Here is a 13725-nt window from a genome sequence, read left to right on the forward strand (position 1 = left end):
CACACTATATTTTTCTCAGTATGAGACTTTAGTATCTGAGTGCTTCAAAGGAAGGACAATGGCACCACTTTTTGGCAACTGATGAGAATTACAGACAAAATTCCATTTATGGGGCATGCCTGCAGACCCAAGTCACATTGAGTCTCAACACTAATATTATTAAATATCTTATTCAAGTATACTTATATCTATAACTATTTTGGTGAGAAATTTTCTATGAAATTAGATGTGAAAAATTCACAATTAAGTTGTGCTTCATTCAGATGGAAAACCGCCATCTTTAACCTCAAGTGAAATCTCAGATCTTAGAGGAACAAACATTTTGTAAACTGAAAGAAGATACAGAAAAATTGAGGGGTAAGAGTTTTATGACAGAAATATAACGAAGAACACTTTAGGAAAAACATAACGGGTTTTCTATTCTAGAAATGCACAAAATTTTAAAATCTATAAACAAGTTCAAAAGTTGCAATAGTAGGGAGCACCGATAATTTCTATAATAATCATGCCTATTACCTGTTGGGCAATATTTTCACAGTATTTGGCCTCCAATTCAATTTGGAGTTTCTTCAAAGCCCCCTTGATAGCTGTTTCCTTCTCCTGTTCTAAATCTCGCTGGAGCTTTTGCTTCTGCTTTTCTACCATGACCTCCATGTCTGCCTTGGAAATGACATCCAGGGTGGCTGCTTGGTCAGTTTGGCTTCCACAATCTGTGGTTTTCTTTTTCAGAGCTTTTACAGTTTGATCCAGCTTAGACTGCCACTCCTTTTCCAGCTGTTGTATGAGTTTTTGTTTCATCTGTTTTCAGAAGAAATATCATATAAGAAGAAAAATGCTCAAATAAATGAAAACTAGAATAACCACACAAAAAAGCAACCTCACCTGTGTTTGAAAACCATCTAGACATTGTTATAGTAATTATCTGAGGTTTAGAAATTCAGTCAATGAAAATATACTCTTCAAGTAAAACTTGAAAGTTATTCTTTGACCTTAACTATGTGAGAAAAATCACAGGGAAGATTTAATTATGCTGTGTGAGGTCAGACTAACTGGCGTTCAATATGCAACTTTCTGGAAGCTTTAATATTGACACTATCATGTGGCACAATAAAAACAAAAACAGCAAAAGAAAAACTTTTGCTATAAATGTAGGTTTTGCCATCATGGATACCATGCTTCCACAAATCAGCACTGAGTAAATCTAATTAATTAATCTAAAAAATAGTTTACTAACTTGAACATACTGACATTTTATTTGTTATGAAGTTAAATTTTACTAAGTAGACTGCATTCAAGAGGAAGACATTACTAGAAGAATGTCTTGATTTTTCTACTTTCGACAATGTAGTAGAATGGATCTAAACACAATCCACCTTAGGCCAACTGTGAAGTTGCAAGATTTGCTTTTTCTTTTTTCAGTTCCCACCTCCTGGGTATCCAAAGTTCTTAAACTGCTTACCTGGCTACCAGATTAGTAGAAATTAAAAAGAATTTTATGAATAGGAGAATCTAAATTTAAATAAACCTGAAAATTTTTTTTTTTTCATTTCTAGGTAAGTTCTTAAGATAACAATTTGGTCCTTAACTTTCTAGGAAACTATTAGCATTTCCTAAGCTCATTTGTAATTTACACAATAGAGATAATAAATTTTGTACTTCTGAGCCTGTCCACTACTTCCTTCTTCTAATCTATTATAAGGATTATTTGTTGATCATACACACACACACACACACACACACACACACACACACATACACATATATATATATATTTATCTAGAGTTATCAGAATCACTTCACAATATAAAATTAGATCATGGTTTCAATTTTTAGGAATCAAAGAAGTGCCCAGTAAACCGGTTATATCCTGAATTTGGCTGAAGGGTCAAAAGATTGTCAATCTGACAATCTTTAACTTTAAGAGGTAAAACTGTTGTGGTAAGCTGCTAAGAGCTCAACTCTGAAAGGTAAAACAGAGAATTATATATACACTTGCCAATTAAAAATTATGTCTATTTATAATTGTCTTCTATAATTAACACATTTTTAAAACATAGTGACCAGAAAGAAATTTTAACCCACACCTCTTTCTGTTCCTTATCCCAGTGTGCTTTGGCTAACATCATTTCGCTTTCAACCTGCTGTTTACTACCAGTTTCTTGCTCTTTCAGCCACTTGGTTTTTTCCATGATAAGAGTTTCTTGGTACTTTTCTTCAAGTTCCAACTGCAGTTTGCTTACAAGTTCTTCTCTTTCCTCCAATAGCTGTCTCTTTAAACAAAATTCAAGTAAATATCTCTGAATAATACTTATGGTCTCTCCAAGTTAAAAAAATAAAACTTGTTGTACTTTGCTTAGATAGCAAAAACAAAACCAAAATAAGCAAAACAAAAACAACTCTCTAACCTCTGTAAAAGAGTGGCTTAGTTTGGCCTGAAATTGTATGAATATACTTTAACATGTTATAGCAATGGCATTATGAATGGGAATGATGGTCATCTTTGTCTTGTCTACAAATTCATAGCTGAAACTGATTTCTATACAACCCAGAGAGTTTTGTGTAAGGTTTTTTGCCCACTTTTTTTGAATAAGAAAAGCTAACACATGAAGAAAAGTCTGTGTGCTAATAAATGCTTCAGGACATAACTGAGCTTCTGCTTAACCTATGGCTTGACTCAACAAGTGTTTCAGAAAACAGCACATATGAAACATTAAAATATACCCTTGGGCTCTTGGGGTTGCCTGTTCCATGAATTCTATAGCCAAACTAAGTTCCCTACCTAAAGCTCAACCACAAGAAAATAGTTGTGTCCTGCAGAGAAGGGGTACCCCAAAAGCTCCCTAGGCTGCTCCAGAGTAAGTTCTTGAACTGCGCATGGGAAAACATTTCCTAGGAAAACAAACTGGTATATCTTTGTCAATCTCTAGGAGAGATGAAAAGATTAAATAAACTCTCCTAAATATAAAGGTGCTTCATTCTGATTGGCTTACAAAGACTACTAAGTGCTTATAGTTCCACAATTTAAAAAACTGAGCCGGGCGCATATCTGTAATCCCAGTGGCTTGGGAGGCTAAGACAGGAGGATCTTGAGTTCAAAGCCAGCCTCAGCAAAAGCAAGGCACTAAGCAACTCAGTGAGACCCTGTCCCTAAATAAAATACAAAATAAGGCTGGGGATGTGGCTCAGTGGTTTTGTGACCCTGAATTCAATCCCCAGTATTTAAAAAAAAAAAAAAGAAGCCTAAACAATTCCCAGAGAAGGAAGAAATTAAACATCTAATGTTCCAAATACATTGGACCTGTAAGTGGGGAGTAGATGTGATTACAAAGTGATAGCACAAGGGAGTTTTTACAGTGGTATGACTATTCTGTAATCTGACAAATATATACAAGTGTTAAAAAAATCAATAAACTATTCATCCAATGAGAAAAAAATAACTTCTTATACTGCATGATAATTTTAAATTAAAAAAAAATTAACTGCTAAATTTGTTTTTTTGGAAAGAGCCAAACAGCAGCAGTATTAACCTTTCCTCCATGTACAAACATTCATAAGTCCAAATATCAGTCAGTAACAGTTATTAATTGCAACTCACCTATTATATGAAATCCAATTTTATAGTCAAATTGATTCTTTTAAACATACCCAAACAAAAATTCCTGAAAAGAATGGCTTCGTTCAGAGAACTGCTCTTATGTTCTTGCCAATATATATATATATATATATATATATATATATATATATATATATATATATATATTTAAAAACAGAGATCTTCTCCATATTTTAATTTTAAAAACATCACTGAAAGCTAAGTTCTTAATTTCTAGATAATATAAAATCCTTTTTCACTTTTTTTTACTGCCAACACTGACTAAAACAGCTCCATTTAATTTTCCACTAAATGCATACATGACCTTCTTTCATCATATTAATGTATTAAAAATAATCAAAATGTTAAATGAACTGAATGCTTCATCTTCTCTTTACTATTCTTTTTTAAAAGTCTGTGGTAGCAATACCTGGCTTTAATATAACTTCCTCAAAACTCTCTGTATAAAACATTTATTCAAGCCTTTAAACACATGTCTTAATCCTGAGGCAGGGGGCTTTCAAACTGGTCAATAGGCTGGTCCCAAGCATAAGGGAAAGTCAAATCTGTGTGTGAGGGAGAATCCCTACCAGGGTAGAGAAAAAGAAGCTCAGGCGACTATTTCCTTGTGACTCTGCTCCTGGACCAAGGGCAGATTGGAAGAAGCAGAAGTTAGGGCATCCACTGCACTCTTCCAACTCCCCTGAAAGAGGTCATGCTAACACGCTGACCTTCCTCACCTTCCCTATCATGAGACTACGTTCAAACTCCTGTCCTTCTTTCCAGAAGAATAAAATGATGATTAGCTACTGAGAGACAAAGGGGCCTGAGGAAAAGGCCTCTGAAGAAATGAACACACTGTGCAGAGGTCATAGGAACAAAGAAAGTTGAGCAGTCAACACAAAATGAAAATAAGGAACCATGGGTTTTAGGCTTAAAGTGAATCTGGTCCACACTTCTTTGCCTTCTAGAATAAATCTATAAGAAAATATTTCCTCCTTTGTATATGACATTTTCTACAAAGGTTTTAATAGCGATTTCAATATTTACTATATTCCCAAGTTATATTAGTATAGCCCAAAGTGAAGAGACTTCTAGGGACACTGTCCCCATTCACATCCCCCAGCCAAAAGTGTCAGTTTCCATGATAAACTGAGGCCTGAGAGACCAGGTGATGAAGAATCAGCATAAACTTTACCATACCTTCTGTTCCTGAGCTTGCTGCTCCTTTTCAGTGGTCTTCTTGAGAGTCGACTCTAGAGTATCCTTCTCTCTGCACACTTCTAGGTAACATTCCTGCACAGCAGTTATCTCCTTGCTCAACTTATCGATGTCAGACCTTGGATACACAAAACCAGCAACTAAATGACCACAGAAAAATTAAAGGGCCGCATAACAAACAATTTTCCTTTAAATTATGGACTAGGAGAATGGTTGTCTCTATAGTTGCAGAGCAGCCGAAGTCTTATTCTCACCTGAGCTGAGATTGAGTCGCTTCATAAATCTCAAAGAGCTGCTGCTTCTCCAAAGCATGCTTTGCTAATAGGCTCTCCCGTATTTGGGCTTTCATGGCCTCATGGTGCTGGTGGTAGGTCCTTTCACACCTAGCAACAGAGAAGGGGATCTAAGGCAATGCTCGGCATTACTAGAAACACTAAAATAATTTCTAGAATCATTTCCTCCCCACCTCTTCCCTCTAATGTCAATTACAAGGATGGTCAGATTGCTTTTCTCCAACCAAAACCAGTAATAACTAATTTATAACCAATAATCTTATGAGAATCTTCAAAATTTTCTTTTTTTCATGTTTCTACAGAAAAATGACAAACTTGGATGTGAGAATGTCCCAGTCATTCAAACACAAAGTAAGTAATCTATATTGAGGACTTCTGTTTATAAAGAAATTAATTAAAATAAGTGAGGGTGTGGTTCCCAAATCCCAAGTTATATATATTAAACACAAATACTAGCAGCATCCAACTCACATGTAAGTTATGTCCCAAAAGTCTGTTTCCAAGTTTATGATTTGGTATTTGGAAGACATATTTCCTCCCACAGATTTCTTCTTTATAAAAAATAGTTTCCCAGACTCGCTTTAACAACAAGCAAACAACAAAAACCCCACTAAGCTATAATATTTCAGTGAGATGCAGTTTTAATGATGCTATAGAACCCATATTTCCACGTTTCTGTGGAAAATGTGTTCCAAATTCTAATTGAGAAGCCAGGGACTTATCTCTGCCAATTCAAGATCCCAAAAGGGAAACATTCATTTTATCCATCTTTGTGTGTTTGTGTATGGGTGGGTGGGGTGTCTTGGAGGAAGGGGGACCCAGAAGGCAGGCATCTGGCATCTACATACTTACCGCTCCACAGTTTCCTGTTTATCACGGTCAAAATCCTGTACCATTTGTCTCATTTGATTACATAAGTCTTGATTTGTATTTTTCAGTATTTCTTCAGCTTCTTTAAGTTCCTAGACAAGAAAAAAAAAATGAAGTATTTAGAGGAAACAAACATCATTTTCATCAATTAATCTATCTTCATCTTTTTAACATCCTCTGTGCTCAATTCTACCCTATAACATTAGTTGGTATAATCTCATTTTCATAATTCTACAAAAGAAATGGCTCTATACCTTGGTAAGAGCATAGATTTATTTGATAAGCAGCTTTTTGATAGGAATAAAAGTTAATATTTTATATTTGTTTTGATATTAAATGAAAACATTTAACCGGAAGTACTGGCTAATTGATAATTAAAATAAGTCATAAAATTCAATAATCTTTGGTAACTATCTAAATAAATAAGCAAGATTTTACTTTTCACTCAAAGGTTGACTGAGAAGGAAAAAACACCTGTATCAGTCATGCCATTAGATATAAAGGAAACAGGAATTACACTAAACTTCCAAAGAAACCACTACCCAAAACCACTAGTAGAGGGAAACAACTGGATTCTATATCTGCCTACTGCTATACTTGAGTAATAACTCGTATTGCTTCTGTATTTTTTAAAAGTGTATTTATCTCTTTTATATTTAATAAGGTCATGAAAATTCTCATTAACTTATAGGACATTTTTAATTACCTGATTTTGTTGTTGCAAAACTTGAATTTCATTTTTAAGTTGCAGTACATCATCTCTAATAGTCATATCAGAAGTAGAAGAGTCAGGCCATAATTGATTAGTTGGCTTTTCTGAAGTATCTGCTTTGGTCTAAGTGTTAAAAAAGAAATCAAAAGTATTTGTTTTGAAATAATTTTATATTAACAAAAAACCCTGCAAAACAGCATGCATAATTTCACACTTCCCCACATATGACACAGTTATCAAAACCAGGAAATTAACACAGATGCAGTATTACCAACCAATCTGCAGACATCACACAAATGTCTCCAGTTTTCCTCTGATGTCCTTTTTCTTGGTTCAAGATCAAATTCCATGATTCCACACTGCATTAAGTTATGTCTCAATAGTCTTCTCTAATCAATGAGAGTTCTTCAGTCTCTATCTTTCAAACCCATGACATTTTCTAGGAGAACTAATCAGTTATTTTGTAGGATTATCCTTCAATTTGGGTTTTTCTGATATTATTTCTTTACTAGATTCAAGAATGCCAAAGAAATAATACATGCTTGTGGTAGCAGATAGCGGATAGCAATATACCTCACTGTTGAAGACAGTGTCTTCTAGCCATTTCCATTGTAAATTTACCACCTTTGGCTTGTAAAATAATAAATATCTTCTGAAAAGATTCTTTGAGACTAGGCAAATGTCTTATTTCTCATCATACTCTATAAGCATTTACTCTATTTCTGTAAATATTTATAACAGTATTAACTCATGTATTTTTTTTAATAGGTACAATTTTAAAGCTTCATAATAAACTTTGACAACTTGCTTTTTAGAAAGATCACATAAATGATACTATTGGGTGATACATGAGTCCATCCAACTTTCATCTCCATTGCCAATGATTATCCTTAAATAATTGTTGTCCGATGGGAAAGGGGCATCTGCCAATTGGTTTCCTTTGTATTTCTTGCGTTGTCACCAGAGTGCAACCTCTTATATGTAATTCATTTGTTTTTTCCATCTTCCCACATTTGTCTGTTTAAATAACTTTGCATATTTTTCCTCTTCCTATCTGAATGTTTTCCTTATCTATTTCTTTATTGAGAGGGAATCACAATAATTTCTTAAATTCATCTACTATATCTACTATATTTGACTTGTTGGCATATTATATGCCTGACTGTGAGTTCTTTTCTCTAATGTTTAACAAATATCTATAACAACTTTTGTTCTGCTCCTGACAGGGGGGCAGGTATCTCTGCCCATGCAGACTTTGGACAGTCTTCCAATTCAGTGTAGAGCATAAGTCTTCATTCCTTCAGAGTCAAACAGCTCAAGCTGACTTTTCCCTTTTCACCTGCCACCTTTCCCAGAAGACATTTCTACAACCCCAGTCAGAATAAGGGCTAAGAATATCTACTCTTTTTTTAGCTTCTGTCCAAATGTAGGGAATGAGGTGGGCATGAAACCTAAAGATGTTATTTACTCCCTAGAATGGCCTTCTGTTTTTAAAAGACTTGGCCTCTGCTTTTTATGATACTCATTTGTGCTTCTTCCAAACTGGTGAGTTTTTATTACTGGGAATAAAAGTCACATTATACTGATACACTGGAATACGCTTTTCAGGGCTAGATTTTATACTTGGTTTTGATGAATTATCACATTGCAATCACACAGGGACTAGGTACTTGGACTTATCAGCACAGTACCTTTAAAAAAATCTTTAGGAGCTGGGGTTGTGGCTCAGTGGTAGTGAGCTTGCCTAGCACGTGAGAGGCCCTGGGTTTGATCCTCAGCATCACATAAAAATAAATAAATAAAATAAAGGTATTGTTTCCAACTATAACGAAATTTTTTTTTAAAAAAAAAGATCTTTAAAGTGAAAAGATTACTTGAATGTCACAATAAAATTTCTTCTCAAAAGTAGAATACTGAACACACTATCTTCAAGAAAACAAGAAATTTAATACACTAACTGTATGTCTAAAAAGATTCTAGATAGAAACCTTCTGAGTTGGCTACTGAACATTGCCTCTCCAATACTTTTGGAATCAGAGTTTAGCTTCAACCACAACTTGAAGTATGGTAAAACTGTTCATTGAGAATCAGACACAAAAAGTTCTGTGTTCACAAAAAAATTCAGTGTAGATATGGCTGCTAGTAAGCCAGTCTGGTTTACCTAAGGCCTTTACCATATTCTAACCACTATCTACCTTACTGGCCCCGGTTGGTCAATTGGAGTGAATTGCATAATATTTGATCTGCTCCCCATCACTGCCCAGTGCTATGTATGGGCAGTCTCCCAATTCCATATTATCCTAGAAATGTCACTGTTATGGTTTGGATGTGAGGTGTCCCCCAAGAGCTCACATGTGAGACGATGAAAGAAGGTTCAGAGGAGAAATGATTGGGTTGTAAGAGTCTGAACCCAATCAGTGATTTAATGCCCTGATAGGAATTAACTGAGTGGTAACTGAAGTGGCAAGATATAGCTGAACGAGGCAGGAATTGGTGTGTGGCTTTGGGTATATATTTGTATCTGCAGAGTGGAGATCTTTCTCTCTCTCTCTGCTTACTGATCACCATGTGAGCTGCTTCCCTCTGCCACACTCTTCTGCCAGGATGTTCTGCCTTACTTTGAGCCCTGAGGAATGGAGCCGGCCTTCTATGGACCAAGACCTCTGAAACCTTGAGCCCTCTAATAAACTTTTCTTCCTCTACAATTGTTCTGCTTGGGTTCTTTTAGTCACGGTGGCAAAAAAAAAAAAGCTGACTAAAATAGTCATAAAGCAGTATTATTGGGGTTTTGTACAGAACAATTTTATTATTATAGATAAGATTCCTGAGTGAAAATTCAGCTTTAAATATTAAACTACTGCTATGAAGTCATATAAAATGAAAACAAAAAAAATACAACACTCCATAATGACTTTAAATTGTTCTATATAAGATGATTAGAAATGAACATAAAAATATACTATAAAGTATGTATAAAGCAACAAATATCCATATCATTCAAGTGTTCATAAAAGAAACATGCCAAATAATCCATAGTTTTGCTGGCCCTCTTGAAACTTAGAATGTATACTTAGAAATACCCAGGAGAGGATTTTGATTGCTCAGTTCTCTTTAGAAAGATAGCCAAGAAACTTTAAACTGATGTGTTCTTTCTCTTAATAGATTTCCTTTTAGAACATACAGAAGTTTAATATCCTTTCATGTCCTTCCTTTCCCCCTTGCCCTTTCTTAATTATTAGGCATTTCCTGTATCACTTTCTCTTGGCGGTATAGGTAGATGAGGATTTGTGAAGGAAAGGTGGGCTGAACACAGCATGGCCCTAAGGAAGCAGCCTTGGCCATTTATCAGTCAAGTTTTAGTTTCAATTTGCCTAAGACTGACTCTGTTACCTTAGAAGGCTTACCGACTCCCCCAGATTCATTTTCCTTACCTATGAAGCAAGGGTACTGCCTGAAGAATACAGAAGTGGAATTCAAGGACTCACAGAATCTGCTTTTATGCTTCTTCCATCTGTATCACCACTGTATGGTTTATTTTCTTGTATAGTGTGACTTTTGTTAGAAGAATATGGATCAGGGAAATCTCACATTCAAAATTCTAAAGGATTTCATTGTGCAGAAAAAAATCAGATTTTTTTCTTTTTCTTTTCTTTTCTTTTTTTTTTTTTTTTTTTTTTGTGTGTGTGGTGCCAGGGATTAAACCCAGGGCCCCAGGGCCTTGTGCATGCAAGGCAAGCACTCTACCAATTGAGCAATTAAAAATCAGATTTTTAAAGCACTACTTATATAAATTAACCTTGAAGAAAGTGCAAGACCCTGTTACATAGAATGCTTCCTTAAATTTGTGGTAAAGAAATTTTACCTAATTGGCATCTCATTTACTAGGTGACAAAAGTAAGCAGAAAATACATTCCTTTAAGTGGCATTTCCTCTTTAAACTTTACTTCTAAAGTCAAATGATCCTTGTCAGCCAAAGGTTTCCTTTCAACAAAAAAAAGCAAGAAAGTTTCTTTATTACATCTTTTCAAAACAGCTTCTAGGCTCTACAAACCTCAATCTCAATGCTCCTATCATCTTTCTTCACTTCTTGGAGATCTTCAATTTTCTGGTGACAGTCCTTGAGGTCCTTTTGTAACTGAGCCACCAGATGACGCTTCAATGAGTTGCTCCCCAGCAGGCGCTGCACTTCTGCTTTCAACTTCAGGATGACCTCATCTTTAGAAAGCTCTTCACTCAGGTCTTCCTGTGGCACTAAGCTAATGCAGAAATTGTGGGTTAAATTGGATAACAAAGCAAGCACGATTCCTCCTTCAAAGTACTAATGGCATCCCTGACCATGTTGTGTCACCTACACAATTATACACTAATATTTCAAACAATTTTAAACTTCGTCATACACAATGATGTCACTTGTGCTGTGTCCCCATGTACAGAAATAAGTTCAAGCAAGTGTAGTTCTGCTACTTCACTCTAAGGAGTCTGGACATGAGAACTGTGACATGGCTTCCATTTGTGTTTTTGATACATGGCATGTTGTATACATGTTTCAAGAGAAACAACATGGACATTAGGAGCAAAACAATACTACACACTAGCTACCCTAACCTATAATTTCTGTTATCTCTTTCAACTTCCTGAAACACAAGCCTGAATGGATGTCTATGCACCTGAAACAGCACAGAAATAAAAACCATGCTAATTTCAACCCAATTTTAGTTTCAATAAACTTAAAGGCTGGGATGAGATATTCTGTTCCTTGCCATAATAGATTAACTAAGACCAGATCTAGCTTCCTCTTTAAGACGGAAAAAAAAATCAATCAAATAGATAAAGCAACGGTTTTTAATCATTAAACAGGCAGCAAGAATAGTGATTTCTGAGGATAGGAAAACAAACACAGTGAGGCCCATGACTGCCCAACTTTTTGCCTGAAGTCTCCAGGGCATAGTGATGGAGAGGAAACTCAAACAGAGCCCAGTAATATCATTAAGTTACAGACAAAGAGTTCAGAGTTGGGGAAACAGAAGTAGCTAAAATTTGAGGGGAGAAAATATTGGGGAAAAAAAGAGTTGCATAATACAGAAATATATTTTATATATATGTGTGTGTGTGTGTATAAAATATATATATTTTACATACACACACAAAATATTTTAAATATAAAATATATATATGGAAAAAAAGGAGTTGCACAGAAAAAGAACTTATGTGTATAAGTGTGTGTAGACAGGGAAAGAACCATGGCAAAAGAATAGGGGCAGGAATGTGTTGCATTCCACTGAGCCATAGTGGAAAATTGTACTGTTTCACCGGGTATCAAACATTGCCTTAGCAGAAGGTCAAAATTAGCCCCAGATTAAAGTGTGCTCTAAGCATGCTCTGACAAAGCCTATAAACAAACCCTTGAAAGAATGAAATGAATTCCAAGTAAGTGTGTCACAAAGAAAGTGCAATTTAAAAAATACAATAGGGGCTGGAGCTGTGGCTCAGAGGTAGAGCGTGTGCCTTGCACATGTGAGGCACTGGGTTCAGTCCTCAGCACAACATAAAAATAAATAAAGATATTGTGTCCATCTACAACTAAAAAAATATTTTAAAAATACAATAAAATCCAGCATCTGAAACATAAAACTCAAAATGTGTAGCATCCAATCAAAATTTACCAGGCATGCAAAGAAGCAGGAAGGAAAATATGAAATACAATCAGGAAAAAAAACCAGTCAACAGAAACTGATCAGCAATGACACATATAACAGAATTAATTAAATGTATTCCATATGTCCCAGAAAGATAAGGAAAAATACGAAAATGATGAGAGCAACAGAGGATATTAAAACAAATTAGACTTGTAAGACAACAGTGACAATACCTAAAATGAAAAATGTACTAGATGAGATTAACAGTATATTTTACACTAAAGAAGAAATGATTAGTGAATACAAAGTAAAAAGTGCACACAAATATAAAAAGTGCCATTTGGTTTCAATAAAACATTTGTCATTTGAAATTATGTGTGATTTTATATTGAATAAGAATAGAAAGCATGCTTACTCTTAATTTAATTTATATTCAACTTCCATGTATACATAGTAAAGGACATTAGAATAAAATAAATTTACATCCAAAAATGAAAAAAGAAATCATTAAGTATTCTCTGTGAAGTACATGCAGAAAACCTATTGAAGAGATTTTTCTGTAGTTAAAAACAAAAACAAAAAAAACACAGCAATAAAACTCTACAAAATTTTTTTTTTTTTTTTTTTTTATTGTTGGCTGTTCAAAACATTACATAGTTCTTGATATATCATATTTCACAATTTGATTCAAGTGGGTTATGAGCTCCCATTTTTACCCCATATACAGATTGCAGAATCACATCAGTTACACATCCATTGATTATGTAATGTTTTGAACAGCCAACAATAAAAAAAAAAAAAAAACTCTACAAAATTAAAAACAGAAGAGTGAAACAGAAATATATACAGCATATTAAGTCTTCTAACATGTACAAGTGAAGTCCCGGAAGAGGAGAGGGAAAGGGGACAGAATATTTGAAAAAATAATGGTCAAAATCTTCTTACTTTGATGAAAACTAAAATTCCATAAAACGTACAAGCTAAATGAATCTCAGGCAGAAGAAACATGAGGAAAACCATCATATGTCACATAAAGATCAAACTGCTAAAATCAGTAAAGAGTGCAGGAAGACTTCTGAGGAGAGAACTGGAGTGAACAATCCTGAATTCTGTATATAAACTTGCACAAGTCACAATATAAGCTCTGAATTATACTTGAACAGAACAGACCCTCAAACAAACATAGCAACAATTTGGAAAACAACTGCCACACACAGGTTTCATGATGACTAACTCCTGAGGGAGTTAATGTGGCAAAGGCTTGGACAATTGAGATTTACAACACCCACATAAGTTTCTATGTGGAGAGAGATGACAGTGATTGGGAGACCAGTGTCTAAGATTGGGGTCCCTGATGACTTCATGGTTGTGGCATGCTTGGTACCTGGGAAAGTTTCTGTG

At 34.9% G+C, this 13725-nt stretch overlaps 1 protein-coding gene across 8 annotated transcripts in view; it reads right to left on the minus strand.

Annotated features, from left to right (window-relative positions):
• Positions 1-13725, minus strand: part of Cep152 (centrosomal protein 152) — an 80542-nt gene that overhangs the window by 24549 nt on the left and 42268 nt on the right. For 6 of the 8 annotated variants that reach the window (XM_071608228.1, XM_071608229.1, XM_071608230.1 and 3 more), the window contains 7 exons: positions 10740-10944; positions 6683-6811; positions 5959-6068; positions 5068-5196; positions 4796-4931; positions 2085-2270; positions 517-798 (listed from right to left, as the gene is read on the minus strand). In XM_071608228.1, coding sequence (XP_071464329.1) covers positions 517-798; positions 2085-2270; positions 4796-4931; positions 5068-5196; positions 5959-6068; positions 6683-6811; positions 10740-10944 — 1177 coding nt within the window. The remainder of the gene's footprint in view (positions 1-516; positions 799-2084; positions 2271-4795; positions 4932-5067; positions 5197-5958; positions 6069-6682; positions 6812-10739; positions 10945-13725) is intronic. The other 2 variants (XM_071608233.1, XM_071608231.1) reach the window with 1 other exon arrangement.

Source organism: Marmota flaviventris, chromosome 2, assembly GCF_047511675.1.
Source record: "Marmota flaviventris isolate mMarFla1 chromosome 2, mMarFla1.hap1, whole genome shotgun sequence".
Lineage (NCBI taxonomy): Eukaryota > Metazoa > Chordata > Mammalia > Rodentia > Sciuridae > Marmota > Marmota flaviventris.